At 40.5% G+C, this 19,491-nt stretch overlaps 1 protein-coding gene across 10 annotated transcripts in view; it reads right to left on the bottom strand.

Moving 5' to 3' along the window:
* Window positions 1–19,491, bottom strand: part of EZH2 (enhancer of zeste 2 polycomb repressive complex 2 subunit) — a 40,139-nt gene that overhangs the window by 7,791 nt on the left and 12,857 nt on the right. For 5 of the 10 annotated variants that reach the window (XM_060156442.1, XM_060156448.1, XM_060156443.1 and 2 more), the window contains exons 4-11: window positions 17,585–17,701; window positions 14,549–14,669; window positions 13,475–13,615; window positions 12,448–12,550; window positions 11,731–11,909; window positions 2,887–2,978; window positions 1,239–1,479; window positions 498–667 (exon numbers count right to left, since the gene is read on the bottom strand). In XM_060156442.1, coding sequence (XP_060012425.1) covers window positions 498–667; window positions 1,239–1,479; window positions 2,887–2,978; window positions 11,731–11,909; window positions 12,448–12,550; window positions 13,475–13,615; window positions 14,549–14,669; window positions 17,585–17,701 — 1,164 coding nt within the window. The remainder of the gene's footprint in view (window positions 1–497; window positions 668–1,238; window positions 1,480–2,886; window positions 2,979–11,730; window positions 11,910–12,447; window positions 12,551–13,474; window positions 13,616–14,548; window positions 14,670–17,584; window positions 17,702–19,491) is intronic. The other 5 variants (XM_060156444.1, XM_060156441.1, XM_060156447.1 and 2 more) reach the window with 1 other exon arrangement.

Genomic DNA, 19,491 nt, shown 5'->3' with positions numbered 1-19,491 from the left:
CAGGGCCGTGAGGACCGACTATTTAAGCAAACCAGTCTCCTGCTCACTCCCACCAGAAACTCTTTGTCTGTCCTGGGACGCTGCTGCGATTACACTCTTACTGAGACTCGTGAGGCTAAATCTAAATCGTTCCTGGTTTTTAAAACCCATCGCCAGGATTCCCTGGCTGTCCAGTGGTTAGGACTCTGCACTTACACTGCAAGGGACACAGGTTCGATCCCTGTTTGGGGAACTAAGATGCCATGTGCCGTGCAGCATGGCCAAAAAACAAATAAATGAATGAATAATAAAATAAGATAGAACCCATTGCCAGCTAACCTAAAACATCTGAAGTTGAATGAGTAATTTCCTTTCAGTATCCTCTCAGTGAAAAAAAAAATTTTTATACTTCTTTTCAGAGGAACAGCAGTTTAATAACCACGAGTGTTCGTATGTTTGGACAGTGACCACGTATTTCTCCATTTGAAGCTGACAGTATTTTTATCAGGCACACTTACCTGTCGACATGTTTTGGTCCCAATCAACCTGGCGATGGCACAGAAATTGTCGTAGTACGTGCCGATGAGGACCCTGAACATGGAGGCCTCAGCGCCACTCCACTCCACATTCTCAGGGGGCTCGGCGTTGGGCTTCATCTTTATTGGTGTTTGACACCGAGAATTCGCTTCTACGAAACCAAAGTTAAGCAATGGTCAAGAAATAGCAATGGGAGGAAGGAAAGGGAAAGGGAAGGAAGTATCAGTAAGCTTTTCCCCCATGGAAACCATGAGAGCGGGCTCCCTTTAACTCAGCCTTCTAAAATGAAAGCAAATGGGGTTACCCTACTGTTACTTATGGTGTAACCATAGGGCTGAGAAGACACTCCATAACATATAGTCAGTGGTTCTAGTTCTCTCTCCTAACCAACACTACCCACAGGGCGTCAGGAGGATTCAGCTGAATGATGAGAATTCCATCATGCCCTTGTGAAAGCTGGAAAAAGGACAGTGACCCAAAGAGTGAAAATAAACCGGATGGTCAACTGGCAAGTAACCCAGACAGATCAACACCACAGGCGAGGGCTGGGTGTGGGCCAGAAGAGAGCAGAAGAGTCACAGCCACACAGCTCTGCTCCTGGGTTTCTCACCGTGTCTGTAACTAACCAACCGAGGGAAGTAACTAACACCTTACACGACCCAAACCTCCACAACATGAGCCCTCCGAGCGGCAGGAAGACCCCGTCACCAGACGCGTCTCACCTGAGGAACTGGAGGTCTCGTCCTTCTTCTCCTCCTCTTCCTTGTCGTTGCCCTCCCCTCCGGTCTCGGTCCCCGCCTCCCTGTCACTGTCCGTGTCCTTCGACTCGAGCACGTTGGTGGTGGGGGTGCCGGGCCTGCTGCTGTTGTTGGGGAGCCGCCCTCTCCTGCGGCCGCCTGGGCGCTTCGGGGGCGTCTTTATCCGCTCGGCAGTGAGGGCGGCAGCAAACTCCTTCGCGCCCTCCTACGAAGGGGGAAAAGTGCAGACATCAGGGTAAAGTTCTGCAGCTCATTTTGGCGGAGGAGAAAAAGAAAAGGATGGCGTTAGCACGTTAGTCAAATGTATCACAGTATCCGGCTTTCACAAACAGTCGCACATCTACATACAACTGTTTTCTATCTGCTTTTGAGGGTTTGAAGATTTGCGAAAGATAAATATGGCTTCCGTGCAGTGCCAGAGCAGCACAATCAGGCAAGACGGCGCTACGCTAACTGATGATGAGTTAAATAGAGACACGCTTTAGGTAACAGTCTATTTAAAAGTGAATTTTGAGAGGAAGCACGCATCTACTGTGCATCTAAAGTCACACTTTCCTACTTCAGGGTTTCTTAAGCCAACGTGTCCCTTTCTAAGGTAATATTTAAAGAATACAAGAAGAAAACAAAACATGTGCACATACTCCACTCTTTCACTTTCTGCCTTACAAGTAAAACATCCCATTTTTTTTTTCCCCTGTGAGGGATGCACAACCCAGGAAGACATGAAAGGAACTCGACGAACAAGGCGGTGAGGGTTACATTCTGCGTTATCAGGTGTAATACTCCAGTCTCGGAAAGTATACAACAACGGGAAGGGCGTGGATTATAGAGATACCACAGACACATTTTAGATGAGCCAAATAAAATTCTGCCTTGTAAGGAATATTATATATAAAACAGTGCTCAAGAATTCCATTTTTAGTGCCAATAGAAGGGAGAAGTCTGAGAGCAGCCAACAGTTTTATACTTCATTCTACAAAAACCAAATTGCTTAAAAATAGGATACCTTCTGCAGGTGCCATTCAATGAATCTTCTGTCCAAAATCCAACAGGCAATATATACCCATTTAGTTCCTAGGTAGGAGTGGCTTGGTTCAAAGAGGGGAAATGGTAAAAATAAGATAGTACCCGTAAAAAACAACTTTTCTACCTCATATTTTCCTAAACCCTTACCTTTTCTCCATCATTAAAAAAAATAAATAAACATACAAAACCTCTCCGGGGCCTACATATAATATAGCTCAACTACAGTGGGTCTACAACTCAAAGAAGGGCTATGGCTCTGAGCAAGGCCCGGGAACTACTGCACTTCTGGGGTTTAAAAGGGTCCTCTGTGCTTCCCATTCTCGTAAGCTCTGTGGAGGTACAGGAGGCCTGGATCCTAAAGACCTCCATACGCTGCTGAAAAGACTAACAGAGATAAAGAATAACGCGAGATAACGAAAGACTAGAACGTGCAGTACTACCAAGAAATGTGACTGAGAAACCTCTGCTATCATATGGCCAATCAAAGTATGGGAACAGTGAGGTTACCGCTGACTTTACAGACCTCACCGAAGTTCAAAATTAAGACTTCTCCAATTCCCTCTGGAGCCCCGCTGTGCACGCTTACCAAGTGCTGGTAACACTGGGGGCCGCAAGGCTTGTTGTCCAGAGCCGTCTCTGTGTTCTTCCGCTTGTAAGTGTTGGGTGTCGCATGAAAAGCTGCAAAATAAACATAAAATATCCAAACATAACTAACATTACTTTTACACATAAACATAACATTACTTTTTCATGTCTCCAGCTCCAAAGGAGAAAGTCAATTACTACATTACACTTTTGCTAATAATGTTTACATTACAGAACTTTCCTTCAAGCTCTTATTGAATTTCCACAATGTATTCTCCTCAGGTCTCCCCCAGAACACCTGAGCTCTAATTATAAACATTTATTTGGGTCTTGAATGTCTCCATAGAAACAACTGATGTATCCTCTACACAGAAATCAGATTTCCTCTTTTTACAAAAGAATTCTGACATCTACAATTTATCGATTTCCAAAGAAAGGTCAGCAATCAGCTTGTCAAATGGGGGAGAAGAATGGGACACCAATTGTTAAAAACCAGTTTTAAAAGATAATGAGGACAGCCTCGGAATACTACAAGTCAATTTCTTTGAATCACACACAATTCAAGAACCCAGCGGGAGCCTGCACAGTCAGCACCCTTTCTGCAGGAAAATACAATGGTCAGATAAAACAGGTTTTAGAAAGATAAAAGTGTTTGAAACTTAAGATTCCCAAATAATATAATAATATAACAGAAAAATTCAAAGTCCAGCACACTGGTATACTAACAAGTATGAAAGCGCAGCAGCGAGAACTTCAGACAACTTGGGGAGGCTTTGCTTACAGCGCATAAAGGCAAATACTAGAAATGCCCTATCCAGAATTACACAAGATGAAAATTAATCTGGATAAAAACAAGTGACAGATTCATGAAATAAATCATTTAAAAAATATTTGTAAAAAGCCATACTTCAGGCTTCCCTGGTGGCGCAGTGGTTGAGAGTCCGCCTGCCGATGCAGGGGACACGGGTTCGTGCCCCGGTCCGGGAAGATCCCACGTGCCGCGGAGCGGCTGGGCCCGTGAGCCATGGCTGCTGAGCCTGTGCATCCGGAGCCTGTGCTCCGCAACGGGAGAGGCCACAACAGTGAGAGGCCCGCGTACCGCAAAAAAAAAAAAAAAAAAAAAAAAGCCATACTTCTATCCATAGAACTTAAATGGGAAATGAAGACAGTGATGAGGGAAGGAAGAAAAAGTTATGTTTTTAAAATAGAAATTCAAGGCTCAGACTGTTTCAAGTATGTGAGTTGGTTTTTCCCAGAACAAGAGCCTGATACCATATGACTTATTTAGCACTGAATTACATTTTGCACAGGTGAAGACCCCTAAAATACAGAGTGAGCACTAGAAGATTAAGGTCACATAAGCAGAAGGAATTACATCCATCCAAAAACAAAATCGTCCTGAGCCAGAGGCACATCCTGACTGACACGCTTTCGGTGAAACCTGTGTTTAGTCTGGATGTCTCCTCTAGTACATACTATCAGTTAGAGACTGATAGTTTTGCCCCAATTCACTGAAGAAGACACACATGTATCTATATACACACACGTACACAAATGAGGACAGCAGCCTCTGCTGGTGATGAGACAGAAGAAGCCTCTAAGTCAGGACTAGGTAACAGTATCAGCATCATAAGCCACAATTATAGTCTCCAAGGTAAGAACAAATTCAGGCCATAAAGGAAAAGTTAGCATGCTAATAATAAAAGTACTTTAAAAATTTTTAAAGTACCATTCTTCATCTCACATTGCATTTAGCTAAAGAAAGAGAACTATTCTTACGACCAGATTTCCTTCAGCAGAATTTCCAACTTCAATTCTTTAGGAAAACTAAGTATATAAAGAATTCCCTCTTCTAGAAATGTCCTATTTTTTTTAACATCTTTATTGGACTATAATTGCTTTACAATGGTGTGTCAGTTTCTGCTTTATAACAAAGTGAATCAGTTATACATATGTCCCCGTATCTCTTCCCTCTTGCGTCTCCCTCCCGCCCACCCTCCCTCTATCCCACCCCTCCAGGTGATCACAAAGCACCAAAGCTGATCTCCCTGTGCTATGCGGCTGCTTCCCACTAGCTATCTATTTTGTATTTGGTAGTGTATAATGTCCATGCCACTCTCTCACTTTGTCCCAGCTTACCCTTCCCCCTCCCCGTATCCTCAAGTCCATTCTCTAGTAGGTCTGCATCTTCATTCCCGTCTTGCCCCTAGGTTCTTCGTGACTTTTGTTTTTCTTAGATTCCATATATATGTGTTAGCATACAGTATTTGTTTTTCTCCTTCTGACTTACATCACTCTGTATGACAGATTCTAGGTCCATCCACCTCACTACAAATAACTCAATTTCGTTTCTTTTTATGGCTGAGTAATATTCCATTGTATACATGTGCCACATCTTCTTTATCCATTCATCTGTTGATGGACACATAGGTTGCTTCCATGTCCTGGCTACTGTAAATAGAGCTGCAATGAACATTGTGGTACATGACTTTTTGAATTATGGTTTTCTCAGGCCATGTACCCAGTAGTGGGATTGCTGAGTCATATTGGTAGTTCCATTTTTAGTTTTTTAAGGCACCTCCATACTGTTCTCCATAGTGGCTGTATCAATTTACATTCCCACCAACAGTGCAGGAGGGTTTCCTTTTCTCCACATCCTCTCCAGCATTTATTGTTTGTAGATTTTTTGATGATGGCCATTCTGACCGGCGTGAGATGGTATCTCATTGTAGTTTTGATTTGCATTTCTCTAATGATTAATGATGTTGAGCATTCTTTCATGTGTTTGTTGGCAATCTGTATATCTTCTTTGGAGAAATGTCTATTTAAGTCTTCAGCCCATTTTTGGATTGGGTGGTTTGATTTTTTGATATTGAGCTGCATGAGCTGCTTGTAAATTTTGGAGATTAATCCTTTGTCAGTTGCTTCATTTGCAAATATTTTCTCCCATTCTGAGGGTTGTCTTTTGGTCTTGTTTGTGGTTTCCTTTGCTGTGCAAAAGCTTCTAACTTTCATTAGGTCCCATTTGTTTATTTTTGTTTTTATTTCCATTTCTCTAGGAGGTGGGTCAAAAAGGATCTTGCTGTGATTTATGTCATAGAGTGTTCTGCCTATGTTTTCCTCTAAGAGTCTTGACTGTTTTAGACTTCCAGAATACTGAAAATAATCTTTTCAAATAGACATCTTAAAATACTAGTATTTGCAATACATTATTAAAATATATTTCAAACTAAGTATAATATGGGCAGGTTGGAGAGAAGATTATATAAAATTCCCTGATCAGGAAAATTATCAGATGGAAAATTAAAGCAAGATACTTAAAAGTTTCACAAAAAGAAAAGAACATGGATATTAAAGGCTTTTTTTCCCTTTAATTTCAAAAGCAACTTAAAAGAATCTTGGTGCAATATCTTATCTAAAGGTTTTCAAGCAAAGGTAAAAGACTTATAAATTGTAATATACAATTCTGGCTACGCTCTAGGCCTGTATTGGAGATTAAAGTCCCTCTAATAGAAAAGATCCATGATCAGATACCAAGCTTCTGGCCCAGATGAACTGCCAATCCCCTGCCATCAGAATATCTTCCGGGACTTCCTTGGTGGGGCAGTGGTTGAGAATCCGCCTGCCAATGCAGGAGACACGGGTTTGAGCCCTGGTCTGGGAAGATCCCACATGCCGTGGAGCAACTAAGCCCATGCGCCACAACTACTGAGCCTGTGCTCTGGAGCCCGCGAGCCACAACTACTGAGCCCACATGCCACATCTACTGAGGCCACGTGCCACAACTACTGAGCCTGTGCCACAACTACTGAAGCCCACGCGTCTAGAGCCCAAGCTCCACAACAAGAGAAGCCACAGCAATGAGAATCCCGCGCCCTGCTCGCCGCAACTAGAGAAAGCCTGTGTGCAGCAACGAAGACCCAACACAGCCAAAAATAAATAAATAAATTTATTTTTTTTAAAAAAGAACATTTTCCTTAGAGATAAAAGTGGCAGACACCCCTAACATCTAAATAACAAGTAAGGCCCAACATCAGTGAGGCTGCCAGCACAGAAATAATAAAAACAGTTAACATCCAAAAAAGGCCTCTTTCACAACGAAGTTTTAAAAAGTCTCCCTTTGGGCTTCCCTGGTGGCGCAGTAGTTGAGAGTCCGCCTGCCGATGCAGGGGACACGGGTTCGTGCCCTGGTCCGGGAAGATCCCACATGCCGCAGAGCAGCTGGGCCCGTGAGCCACGGCCGCTGAGCCTGAGCGTCCAGAGCCTGTGCTCTGCAACGGGAGAGGCCACAACAGTGAGAGGCCCGCGTACCGCAGGAAAACAAAACAAAACAAAGTCTCCGTTCAACAATGAGTTAAAGGAAATACAAAACATTCCCTCAAATTCCTTTAAAAAAAAAATAGTAATAATACCAAATATCGGAACCTAAAAGGAGTTGAAACAGCGCTCTAGAGACAACTCACTGTGTTAAAATGCATACATCCAAAAAAAGAGGAAAGAATGAAAATGACACAAACATCAGATTCACAAACAGAAAAACAGTAAAAACTAATACAGTAGCTGATTCTCTGAGGGAAAAATATACAAAACAGATTTTCTAAATAAAATATATAAACCACTTCTTAATCTCTTCAAGAAAAAAAGAATCAAACACAGAAGAACAATCAAAGAAATAAAAGACGGTAAAAGAATTATTAGAACATGCAGATCAAATTATACAAATAAATTTCAAAATCGGAATGAAACGGGTAACTTCCCAAAACTGATCGAGGACCAGTAGGAAATGTATCTCCTAGCACCACTATTATTTAACATGCACTGAAGATACAGTTAGACAGGAGAAAGTAGTTAAAGTTACAAAGATTGGAAAGAAAGCAAAACCATTCATAACTAGATAATTACAGCTGGAAAACTCAAAAGAATCTATGCAGAAACTATCACAAACAAGGACAGCTCAGTAAAGTAGCAGGGTATCAAACATATATGATACAAGGGGAAAAGCCCAACACATTTAATGCCTAGAAATCATCTTACCAAAGAATGTAAATACAAGAGCTACGGGAAGAAAATCAAAAAGCTTATTTTAAAGGACAAAAGGAGACTTATCCCATAGTTAGACATACCCTTATTTTAAATTGTCAATTTCCCCTTAGATAATTTATAAATTTAATGAGATTCCAATAAACATACCACCTAGACTTTTTTTTTTTTTTTTTTTTTCCAGTACACGGGCCTCTCACTGCTATGGCCTCTCCCGTTGCGGAGCACAGGTTCCGGACGCGCAGGCTCAGCGGCCATGGCTCACGGGCTCAGCCGCTCCGCGGCACGTGGGATCTTCCCGGACCGGGGCACGAACCCGTGTCCCCTGCATCGGCAGGCGGACTCTCAACCACTGCGCCACCAGGGAAGCCTCTAGACTTTTTTTTTAATTAGACAAACTGGTTCTAAAATTTATATAGAAAAACAAGAATGGCCAGGAGATCTCTGAATAAAGCCCCCTGGACAGACTCAAGGAACGGAACCCAAAGACCAGAAACAGACCCCAGCACCTGTGGTGACAGTGATGAAGGCAGCGGCTCAGGGCAGCCCCAGAGGGACTTGTCAATAGATGGTGTGGAGGGAAGAGATATGGGAACATATGTATATGTATAACTGATTCACTTCGTTATAAAGCAGAAACTAACACACCATTGTAAAGCAATTATACTCCAATAAAGATGTTAAGGGGCTTCCCTGGTGGCGCAGTGGTTGAGAGTCCGCCTGCCGATGCAGGGGACACGGGTTCGTGCCCCGGTCCGGGAAGATCCCACGTGCCGCGGAGCGGCTGGGCCCGTGAGCCATGGCCGCTAAGCCTGAGCGTCCGGAGCCTGTGCTCCGCAGCGGGAGAGGCCACAGCAGTGAGAGGCCCGCGTACTGGAGGAAAAAAAAAAAAAGATGGTGTGGAAACAGTAGCCCTGGAGATGCAGAGGACGAGTTGGATCCAAAATTCTAACAGAATAAATTCCAAACGGATCAAAGAGTTAGATGTTATTCCCCCAAAAAAGAAAATAGCACCAAAAGCCTAAAACGTACTAGAAAAAAAGTGAGACGTCCTTTAAAACCTTGGAGTAGTAGGGAAAGCCAACTGATAAATTCAACTACCTTAAAGGTTTTTTTTTTTTTAACTTTGCTATGGGATTTTTACCAAACAACAAACTGGAAAAAAAAACCCACTGCAACTCATCTCAAAAAATTTCCTGACTATATAAAGAGCTTCAAGATATCAAAAAGACCAACGAAGCCAAAAGGATAAAAATAGTTCAGAGAAAATACAAATCTCTTAATCATACAGGAAGAAAAATGCAAATTAAATTACGCTAAAAAGCATTTTACTAATTCAATCAATAAAATCAAAGTTTGTTTTTTAACACACTCTATTGGCTGGGCTCTGGGAAACAGGCACTCTTACTTTGCTGGTAGTTCTTTAAATTGGCAGATCCCCATATGGCAGGTAGTTTGGCACTGCCTACACAGAGTGGACCGGGTTAACCTGCACTTGTGGGAAAGGACGTACAGGTCCACCACGCAAGGTTATTCACTGCGGCACCATTACCATAAATGTTGACCTTCGGGGGACGGGCTCAGTACAGCAGAAGACTATGCAGCTGTCCAGACAGGAATAATATCTACAATGTTAAGTCTAACAGGGAAAACGCCTGGAGAGTATGGCACTATTTGAATAGGGTGGTTGGGAAAAGAGAGGAATGTATTTGTATTTGCCAGAAGAAACTACAGAAAGACACAGAAGAACTAACAGCAGAAGTGGTTTACCTACAGGGGAGTGAGGATGCGGACAGGAGGGGTGGGGGGTTTCGCTGGATGCCTTTTAATGCTTTTTGGAAATGTAAGTCGTGTGAATGATGATTTATTTTAAAAATAACAATAGCTAAACACACGCCAAGTGCTATTTTAAGTATTTTGCACATAGTAAATAATAAATTTAATCCTCATGACAGTTTGTATTATTCCCATTAGACAAAGAACAAAAAGCACAAAATGCTGTATTTAACAGGTATGTTTAATAATGTATTTAATGACTTCTTTTACCTAAGAAAAATATATAGTGTGGGATATTTTGTCCAAGTCAGTGTAAAGCAATTAAATGCCTGTAGAATGTGTTAGGGCTACACTATGAAGAGCCTGGCTCTAGTGGGACAAGGGGGAAGGGTGGGCACAGCAGTGCTGGACCCGCGTCTCCCACGCACTGCAGTGAGCAGCCCACCGGTCAGTCCCAGAGAACCAGCTTCATTAAGCACAACACTTTTCTCCTCCTCTCCCCAGCATGAATAATGAGACGATGAGCAGGTTCAAGGTTCATCCAAATTACTCAGATTGGAATAGCACAATAAAATAACTCTTGTAATAATGTTTAAAAGTAGTACCCTCCTGCCTTGGCTCATCTGTACAAAAAAGGTCCATCAAATGCTACATCTATAAACAACAAATTGGAGGGACCACTGCATTGACTCCAATGAAAGAGCTCCCACCAACTTTTTTGCTATAGTGATATCTGAATGCAATTTACAGTATTCTTAAGAACTGGACATTATGTTATAAAATGATCATGTGTAAAGGGGAATTAAATGCAATTCAAAACAACTACTTCAAGGCCTGTGTAACGGCAATGCTGCCAAGCCCAAGTAAGTAAGCCTACAATGGCTGGAGTATGGCTGGCTTCTACGGATTATTACAACTACCAAGTCATCAATTTAAACTAGATTAGGAGCACGGACAACAGCTGCAAGGAGATACAATGGTAATTCAGAAAGTCTACTTCAAGTTTTTCTAAATTAAGATAACTAAACCACTAATACTTCACACACACACACACAAACACACACACACACATGACCATTTCCAGACCTAGATACACATCACGTAACAAATTATGTGCTGCAGCAAACATTAAGAAGATAGAGCAAAAACTCAAAATAAGGCAAGATATAGCTGCTTAGGCAGCTAATTAACATTAAGAGGTACCACTGGAAAATGAGGGAAAAAATTGTAAAAGGTGGGCACAGGAACTCCAAAAGGGCAAAGCAACATGAACCCATTTAGCACAGAGACAAAGGTGTTATGCCACAGATGGTCACACAAAACTCTAATGTGGAAAGAGCTAACCTACATTAAGTAAACTCTGCTTAGGAACCAGGAGGTATGAAATATATTTTCAAAAAACGTGCCTCAAAAGTAGCCGGTACTTTCTAAATTGTACTTAATTAAGTTCCAGGTACCTGGAAATTTTACTAAGAAACTTCATTCCCCAGCAATGTCAGAAAAAGAAAGTAATATCCTATGTACCATACGTAAATCTCATTAAGAACATGTTATGCTTTACCTGTGTTCAAATGCAGGTGTTTTTAAAAGCAACGTATTCAGAGGATGCCCCTCCACCCCCCCCAAAAAAAACCAGATTTGGCACTAAACAGACAAGAATATACAGAAACACCTTTTTAGCCAATTTCTTATTCACCAAGTTATTCATCAGTATTGGCAATGTTGCTCTGGGCCATCAGCTAGGTCACAGTAAGTTTTATTATAAAACAATTGTTCAGTTAGCATTTATGGAAAAATCACTGATCTGTATTCCAAGTTAGTGGGAGACAGAGCAGTGTCAGCTTAACATGTGCAAAAGACTTCAGAGCAACCCTTAAGCAGCAAATTAGAAAATAACAATACTATGATGCTAACGTATTTTTCAGTCGTAACTGCAAAATTAAATGACAAATTCTAGTGGTAATCAATGACACTTCCCAAGTTGCTTTAACACATAATTCCACAACAAAGATAGAAAATGTAAACGTACAATAACTGCACTTACGATGTAGGAAGCAGTCATATTTAAAACATCGCCTACAGAAAAGCGTATGAAATGAGTGCAAGCTCTGCTCCCTCTGAACAGACTTGGCGTTTGGTCCATCTATGTTGGGGGTACACTCAGGGGGAAGTGCACCTGGGAGCTGCTGCTCAGTGAGTTCTTTGTACCTAACATTAACCAAGAAAAATGGAAGTAAAGGTGAAACAAGAATTACATCTTTGAAAATAAATTTTCTACAAGATTTCTGTGTATTATTTTTGATGTTTATCTTGCCTAAAACACACAAAGAAGTTTAGCCTACAACAATATTTAAATGAAGAGCCAATTAAATATTATGCATGGTATATCAAGAAACGAATTCACTAATGTGATTCAGATCTGTCATGAAAAATGTTACTATATTCATTAAAATGAAACTTCAGCTGCACTAAAATTTCTACAGGCGTCCCGAGAGATTTCCTCGTACACGCATTCCTGTAAATTGTGTGTGTGCGTGGGCGTGTCTGCACGCGCAAATTTATCCCATCTACCATAAATGGAGTACAGGGTACCAGATACATACACGTATTAGTTCAAGTATCCTGCAGATGTTGGGAACACACGAAGTGGGGAGCTCACTGGCTACATTAGTTCCATTTCTAAAGAACCAAAATGGTGAGTTAAAGACCATACGAGGCAAAACCATGGCCAAAGAACAAATCTTACTTTTCCTTTAGCTCTTCTGCTGTGCCCTTATCTGGAAACATTGAGGAAATAGCTTCGAAAATTTTATCAGAAGGAAATTTCCGAGGTGGGCGACTTTCTTTATCTAAACAGGGAAATGTGAAAGGAAAAAAGAATGAAAGTGAACAAGCTTGCCAGTCTTTCATTTCCCTCGTGCCTAACGAAGCTGCCTTCCCAGGAAATTGCCAGCTCTGTCTCACTTCCTTCCGACAAATCTCACAAGGACCTGGGAGGCTGGTGGGCCAGACGAAACTCAAACTCAAGCGTGGGAAGCTGCAAGTGCGCCGGGAGGCTCAGCCCCTAACTGACGCCGCGGCCCTGTCTGGCCACTGACCCACCTTGGCTGTAAAATGAGGAGCCAGGTGATCACTAAGGCGCCTGTTATAAAAAACGGTACGCTTCTTTGAAACTGCAATTTTCCCCCATATTCTTCTATGCTGTCTTAATAACGAGCTTTGTCCGGTCTTCACCAACTGCCAAGCTCTAAGTTGGGACCCTCTAATTTTCTGGCAAACCGTAATTAGTGTAGCGGTTAAAACGTATGCTCTGGGGTCAGTTAGAGCTGGTTCCGAACACAGCATTTTCTGGGTTCTGTTTCCTCCCAATACTGTGATCTTAAGTTACTTCACCTCACTAAACCCATCTCCTCAACTATGAGGTGGATCTGACGATAAAAGCCACCTCGTGGAATATTATGAGAATTAAATGTCTATACGCATATAAAGTGAAGAGCACACAACTTGTTCATAGTCAATGACCAGTATGCTATATATATGTTATATAATGATTATGATGACTGCCCAGGGAAACCAAAAACAAAACGTTATTTTGCTAGCCAAGGGAAATAAAGTGCAGGATGAAATGTTATAAATAATATTCTAATTTTGATTATACTACCACTGATATGATATTTAACAAAAGAAAAAAGAAGGAAGGAAGATTTACCTATACTCTATTGTTTTTGAAAATTGCTGTAATGGCTACACGCAAATGTAACAGACAGACGTACCTTCTCGGTTCTCCTCTAGATCTTTCTGTTTTTCTTCTCTTTCATCAGGATCATCTCCATCATCATCATCATCATCGTCATTGTATTGACCAAGAGCATTCACCAACTCCACAAAAATTTCATCATTTATAAACCCACATTCTGAAATTCATCAAGTCAAATATCAGAAATACACAAAAGTTCACGTATGCTTTTGTTAATTTGTAAGAAACAGCTGGAGCCTATCAATCAGTACCATAACACTATTATTAAAATGCAGTGAGGAAACATCATTTTCAGGACTGGCCTGAGGCAAAGTCAGAAGTAGTACTTATCCTCAACACCTGTCATTTTCACAAGTTTCCAGTGCCTGCGACCACAGCCTAATTCTCTAGAGACTAACTATGACCCTCACCTCCTTCCAAACAATGCATCTGCCAGACCTTGCTGTCCACTCCTGACAGGAACATGTGAGGATGTTACATGTTACCCTCCTGCCAGGAACTTTAACAGGGTCTCCTGTTAAATCACCAAAGCTGTGATTCTAATGACAGGATTTCAGGTCCTGTGGTTGCCTAGTGGGGAAGGTATTTTTGAACATAGGGCCTTTTGGAGCCCATGTCACATAAGCAGAAGCCCTATTCCTCACTGATTTTATTGCTAAAGAATCTTAAAATCTACACACACTCAAACAATTCTATTTAATTTACATGTTATTGACATCACAGTTTGTTATGACCAGCTATGAATTATTTTCAACTGGCAAGCATGATCCTTCAATTTAAAAATAGGGCGCTAACACATATATATGGAATCTAAAAAAAAAAAAAAGGGGGCTTCCTTGGTGGCTCAGTGGTTAAGGATCCGCCTGCCAATGCAGGGGACACGGGTTCGAGCCCTGGTCCGGGAGGGTCCCACATGCCGCGGAGCAACTAAGCCCGTGCACCACAACGACTGAGCGTGCACTCTAGAGCCCGCGAGCCACAACTACTGAGCCTGTGCTCTGGAGACTGCGAGCCACAACTACTGTTTTAAAAAAGTAATAAAATATCAATTCTCTGGCCGCATTTCCAAGAGAATAAACACATGACTCACCTCTATCCCCGTGTACTTTTCCATCGTAATTTTTTATTAGTTCTTCAATGAAAGTCCCGTCCTGGTCTAAAACTTCATCCCCCATGTAAGGAATGTTATGTAAAACAGTTTCATCTTCCACCTAAAAGTAAAAAATATTTAAAAAGCAGGCTTATCCTGAGTATCAAATTTTTTAAGAGTAAATGTAACATAACTGAAATACAACAATATTTTTTCATAAGTAGATGTCTGTACCCAGTTCTCCAGATCTAAAATAATAGACATCAAATTCTAAAAGCCACAAAGAAGTAAAAAACCCTTCATATCAATAAGCATATCTGAGAAAACAAACTGTTTACAGGGAAATAATTTAAGAAAAAATACTGTATTACCTAATCTAATATGTCATCAATCATTAAAACTTACCGTTATTTTATGTACCTCTAAGAAAGGAAAAAATGCTGCAAATTACGACTCATCATCAATTTTAAGACATGCCTATTTCAGACGTTTCAAAGTTTTCTTAGGATCGATGAAATATGGTTTATCAAAACCAGCGAGGGCTTCCCTGGTGGTGCAGTGGTTAAGAATCCGCCTGTGAATGCAGGGGCCACGGGTTCGAGCCCTGGTCCAGGAAGATCCCACATGCCGCGGAGCAATTTAGCCCATGCGCCACAACTACTGAGCCTGAGTACTGCAACTACTGAAGCCCACGCGCCTAGAGCCCACGCTCCGCAACAAGAGAAGCCACCGTGATGAGAAGCCTGCGAACTGCAACGAAGAGTAGCCCCCGCTCGCCCCAACTAGAGAAAGCCTGCACGCAGCAACGAAGACCCAATGCAAAGACAAAATAAATAAATTTATTAAAAAAAGGATATTCCACAAAAAAAGAACCCATAAATAACTATACCCCCAAAAAAGGAAAAGGAAATAAAAACTAATGTAAGGGCTTCCCTGGTGGCACAGTGGTTGGGAGTCCGCCTGCCGATGCAGGGGACACGGGTTCGTGACCCAGTCCGGGAAGATCCCACATGCTGCAGAGCGGCTAGGCCCGTGAGCCATGGCCACTGAGCCTGTACGACTGGAGCCTGTGCTCCGCAATGGGAGAGGCCACAACAGTGAGAGGCCCGCGTACCGCAAAAAAAAAAAAAAAAAAAAAGACATGAAGTTTCTGAAGTCCATATCTAAATATGGAGACTAAAACAAGGATAGGTCTAAGTCTTAAGGGGCCTCTGAACAAGGTATTGGTTAAAAACAGAATTTCAGAAAGATAATTCTGATAAACAGAATGGACTGGCTAAGACTGACGGGAGGACATGGCAACTATGTCAAGTGTGAGGTGCCTACCGCTTCTCGGCCTTTTGGCTAAGATCAAATGTCAAGTGTGAGGTGCCTTAGGCTGGCCCATGATCGACAGGGAGGAATACGCCGGCAAAAGGCCATGACACATACACGGAACTGTCACGTAGGAGCAGGCAGGAAACGGGAAGAAAAGGGAAATTTTTCAAATTATTCCTACATAACAAATTTAGGATAACTGCAGAGTTCTTAAAGATAATGGTACCTTCGACAAACAAGGAAAAGGGAAACTGGGAGAAAAAGGGCATATGGGGTATAAAAGGAAAATTTAGATGTTAATGTATTTATTGTTCTGTTCAGGGTCAAGCTTATATATAACTAATGAGTCTAGCTGCCATCACACTTCACCTGCACTAATCCCATTTAAACTGGGAGAGTTAATTATTTTGGACACAAGCCAAAATTAAATGACAATTGGCTATTTTCTCTTCCCAATTATAGCCATATAACCTTTGCACCTCAAAATATATCCCAGCCATAATAAAGACAGCTTGCCTGACCTAGCTTTCGTCACCAGCAAAACCCACGGATGATGATTCATAATGTTTATTGACACCTTTGGAGGGGGAGATAAATTAGGAGTTTGGGGTTAACATATACACATTACTATATACAAAATAAACAAGGACCTACTGTATAGCACAAGGAACTATAGTCAATATCTTGTAATAACCTATAATGGAAAAGAATCTGAAACAATCACTTTGCTGTATGCCTGAAACTAACACAACAGTATAAACTGACTATACTTCAATTTTTTAAATGGTTTAAAAAAAAAGAAGTAAAATTTATTGACTTTAAACACTATATGCTTTCAGAATTATAGTCTGTGAAAATATGAACCCTCCCAGAAGCTCCTGCAACATGATTCTCAAACAAAATGTTTCTGAATAAAGCCTTAAATGCACAAAAATACACAATGGCAAAAGAGAATCTGAAGTTTGCCTTTAAGCCTCCACTGCAAAATTTTTAAGAGCAAAGTTACTGAAGCCATTAGAAACATCTATTTATTTAAAAATCTAGCAGGTAATTCTCTAAAGTAGGCTCACCAAGGACTTCCATCAACACTGAAATAGCCCTATTATTTTATATACCGACTAAGTAATAAAACTATGTATTTTTAATTTAACAACACAAGTCAAGAATGCACACTCAAATTTCTCTTTTGCTCCGTCCTCCTTCATCCTCCTTCTGTAAAGAATTAAATACTGGCATTTCATTACAAAGACTATTGTGCCAGTGTTATCTGTGGAAAAGTGCTTAACCTTGCCCTGAGAATATTTCATAGTGTACATTATCATGTAATAACATGCTGCCTAACGTTGTTTTAAATAATACGTTCTCAATTAACAAAACCTCAAAGTCAGACTGAGATTACAGGATACTGACTAACATCTTCAAGGATAAGAACTAGAAGCTTCATCTTTCAAATATATTTTTAATCCCAGGTATGGCTTTTGCTTAATACTTTTCCTTTGGAGAATATTTTAACTAGAAAGGACTAAGAAAAGAGCAACATCAACACCGAAAAGGCTTAAAAATACATATATTAATTGGTTTAAAAAATTACTCTAAGTACTCCCATTTCGATAGCTATTTTTACTTATACTATCTTAACTCACCTTGACAAGAAAATTATCTATGCTTTTTTATTTAAAAGAAGTGATTAGCAAATAAGAAGACACATTATTTACATACCATGAAATTCTGCTGTAGAGGAGACCAAGAATACATTATGGGTACTGAAGCAACTGCATTCAGAGTCTTTAACGGGATGACTTGTGTTGGAAAATCCAAGTCACTGGTCACCGAACACTAGAACAGAAAAAAATAAAATTGACCCGTAAGAATAAAAGGACAACCTGAAGCTGTAGGCATCATATTATAAAGAGATGCTGCCTACTTACAGCATTTTGAAAAAGAAATTTCTTTACTGAGACGGTAAGTTCATAAAAACCAGAAAGGATTCTCTCCTCTCTTTTACTTAGCGATAGAAAAAGCTTCAGATTTTGCAAATTTTCAAAACCTTCCAACCCTTTCCATACTTACCAGTATCAATAAGAATCAAATATTATAATTAGGCTGGCCTCAGATTAACTGCTCCTTGCTTTCACTATAAATTTTCTACCTCACTGCTTAATTTCATTTACATCTCATCCACATGAAATTATATATATATACCAAATATGCCACTTAAATCTTAATAAGAATATAGAAACTTGTAAGGTTAACCTTTCTTACCTTTACCTTCCCTTTTTAAAAACCCAAGTGTCATTTGCTGATATTATCAGATGATACACAAATATTAAAGGTAATAGACCTGAATTTCAATCACAACGAAATGGATTCAAATCAATTCTGCAGAAGTGTAATCTCTAAATTATTAACAATAATAGCTAATGTTATTAAGCACTTCCTATGTGCTAGGCACTATTTTAAACACTTACACGTCTTATATTTAGTCCTCATAACAGCGCTGTATGATGGGGACTATTCTTAGCGCTCATTTTACAGGTGAGAAAACTAAGATAGAGAAAGGATACATAACTGGCCCAAAGTCATACACTGTTAGGGCTAGAATTTAAACCCAGAACGTCTGACTCTGGAGCCCCTGCTCTTACCCACTACACATATTGTCACGATACCACATTTCTATACATTTCTAATACCGGTTAAGTAAATATATTTCCCTGAAATACCGTATTTCATCCAATCTACGATGACATCAATTTCAAAGCACACCATTATCTTCTGTATCATTAAGAAAATAATGTTGCCAATTAAACTATAACACAATGCTTTCTTATCATAGTGATTCTAAGATGCATGCCAGTTTCAGATGTTAAAATGTTAAAAAGTTTACATCTTTGACTTGATGAAATACGGTAAAGATCTGTGCCCAAATACCACAGCACTCTCCATCCTGTCTAGGAATCCAGCTTTTCTTAAAAGAGTACCATTACCCAATTATCAGGTCTCCAGAGCCTTCTCAAAAATACCCTGGACATATAATCCATGAAAATAGAGCAAAAAGAAGTAGAATTGAAGTAGTAAAATGAAACCAAAAAAGTCATGTCTATACAACACACATAATTATTAAATGTTTCATTTTTATTTAAGAGGACTTAAAAATCGCGGGTCTAGATTTGGTGAAATCAGAGTGGAAGTCTTTGGCATCCAGGCCCACCTGGCCCTCAGCACTTCCTCAGGCCAGGGGGATAATCTTCCAATAGTCACAGTCACCGCAGCACAAAAATAGTTCCTTCCTCAGTGGAAGTGAAGGTTTAAAGATAGAGTAGTTAGGAAGAACTGTGACAGTGATTAATCCATTAATTTGCTTTCCAAAAGGGCAAAGATTAAAGATAATACTAGAAAGCTCATAGCTCAAGTAAATAAGAAGGTGTGAACAGTTTACTAAAACTCCAGAACCCGCAATCTTTCCCTGTTTCCTTCTTTGGCCTCTGATGCAATTCCTCATCCATCCGTCCAATAATAACAGCAGTTAACATTTATTGAGCACGTACTATGTTGCAGGCACTGTGCTAAGTGCTTTATATACATTTTCTTAACCACTTCTCATCTTAGCCTTTGGCATCACAATTTCA

This window comes from Lagenorhynchus albirostris, chromosome 8 (assembly GCF_949774975.1).
Source record: "Lagenorhynchus albirostris chromosome 8, mLagAlb1.1, whole genome shotgun sequence".
NCBI classification, from domain to species: Eukaryota; Metazoa; Chordata; class Mammalia; order Artiodactyla; family Delphinidae; genus Lagenorhynchus; species Lagenorhynchus albirostris.
The sequence above is the reverse complement of the archived record's forward strand: the minus strand, read 5'-3'. Positions and strand labels throughout refer to the sequence as shown.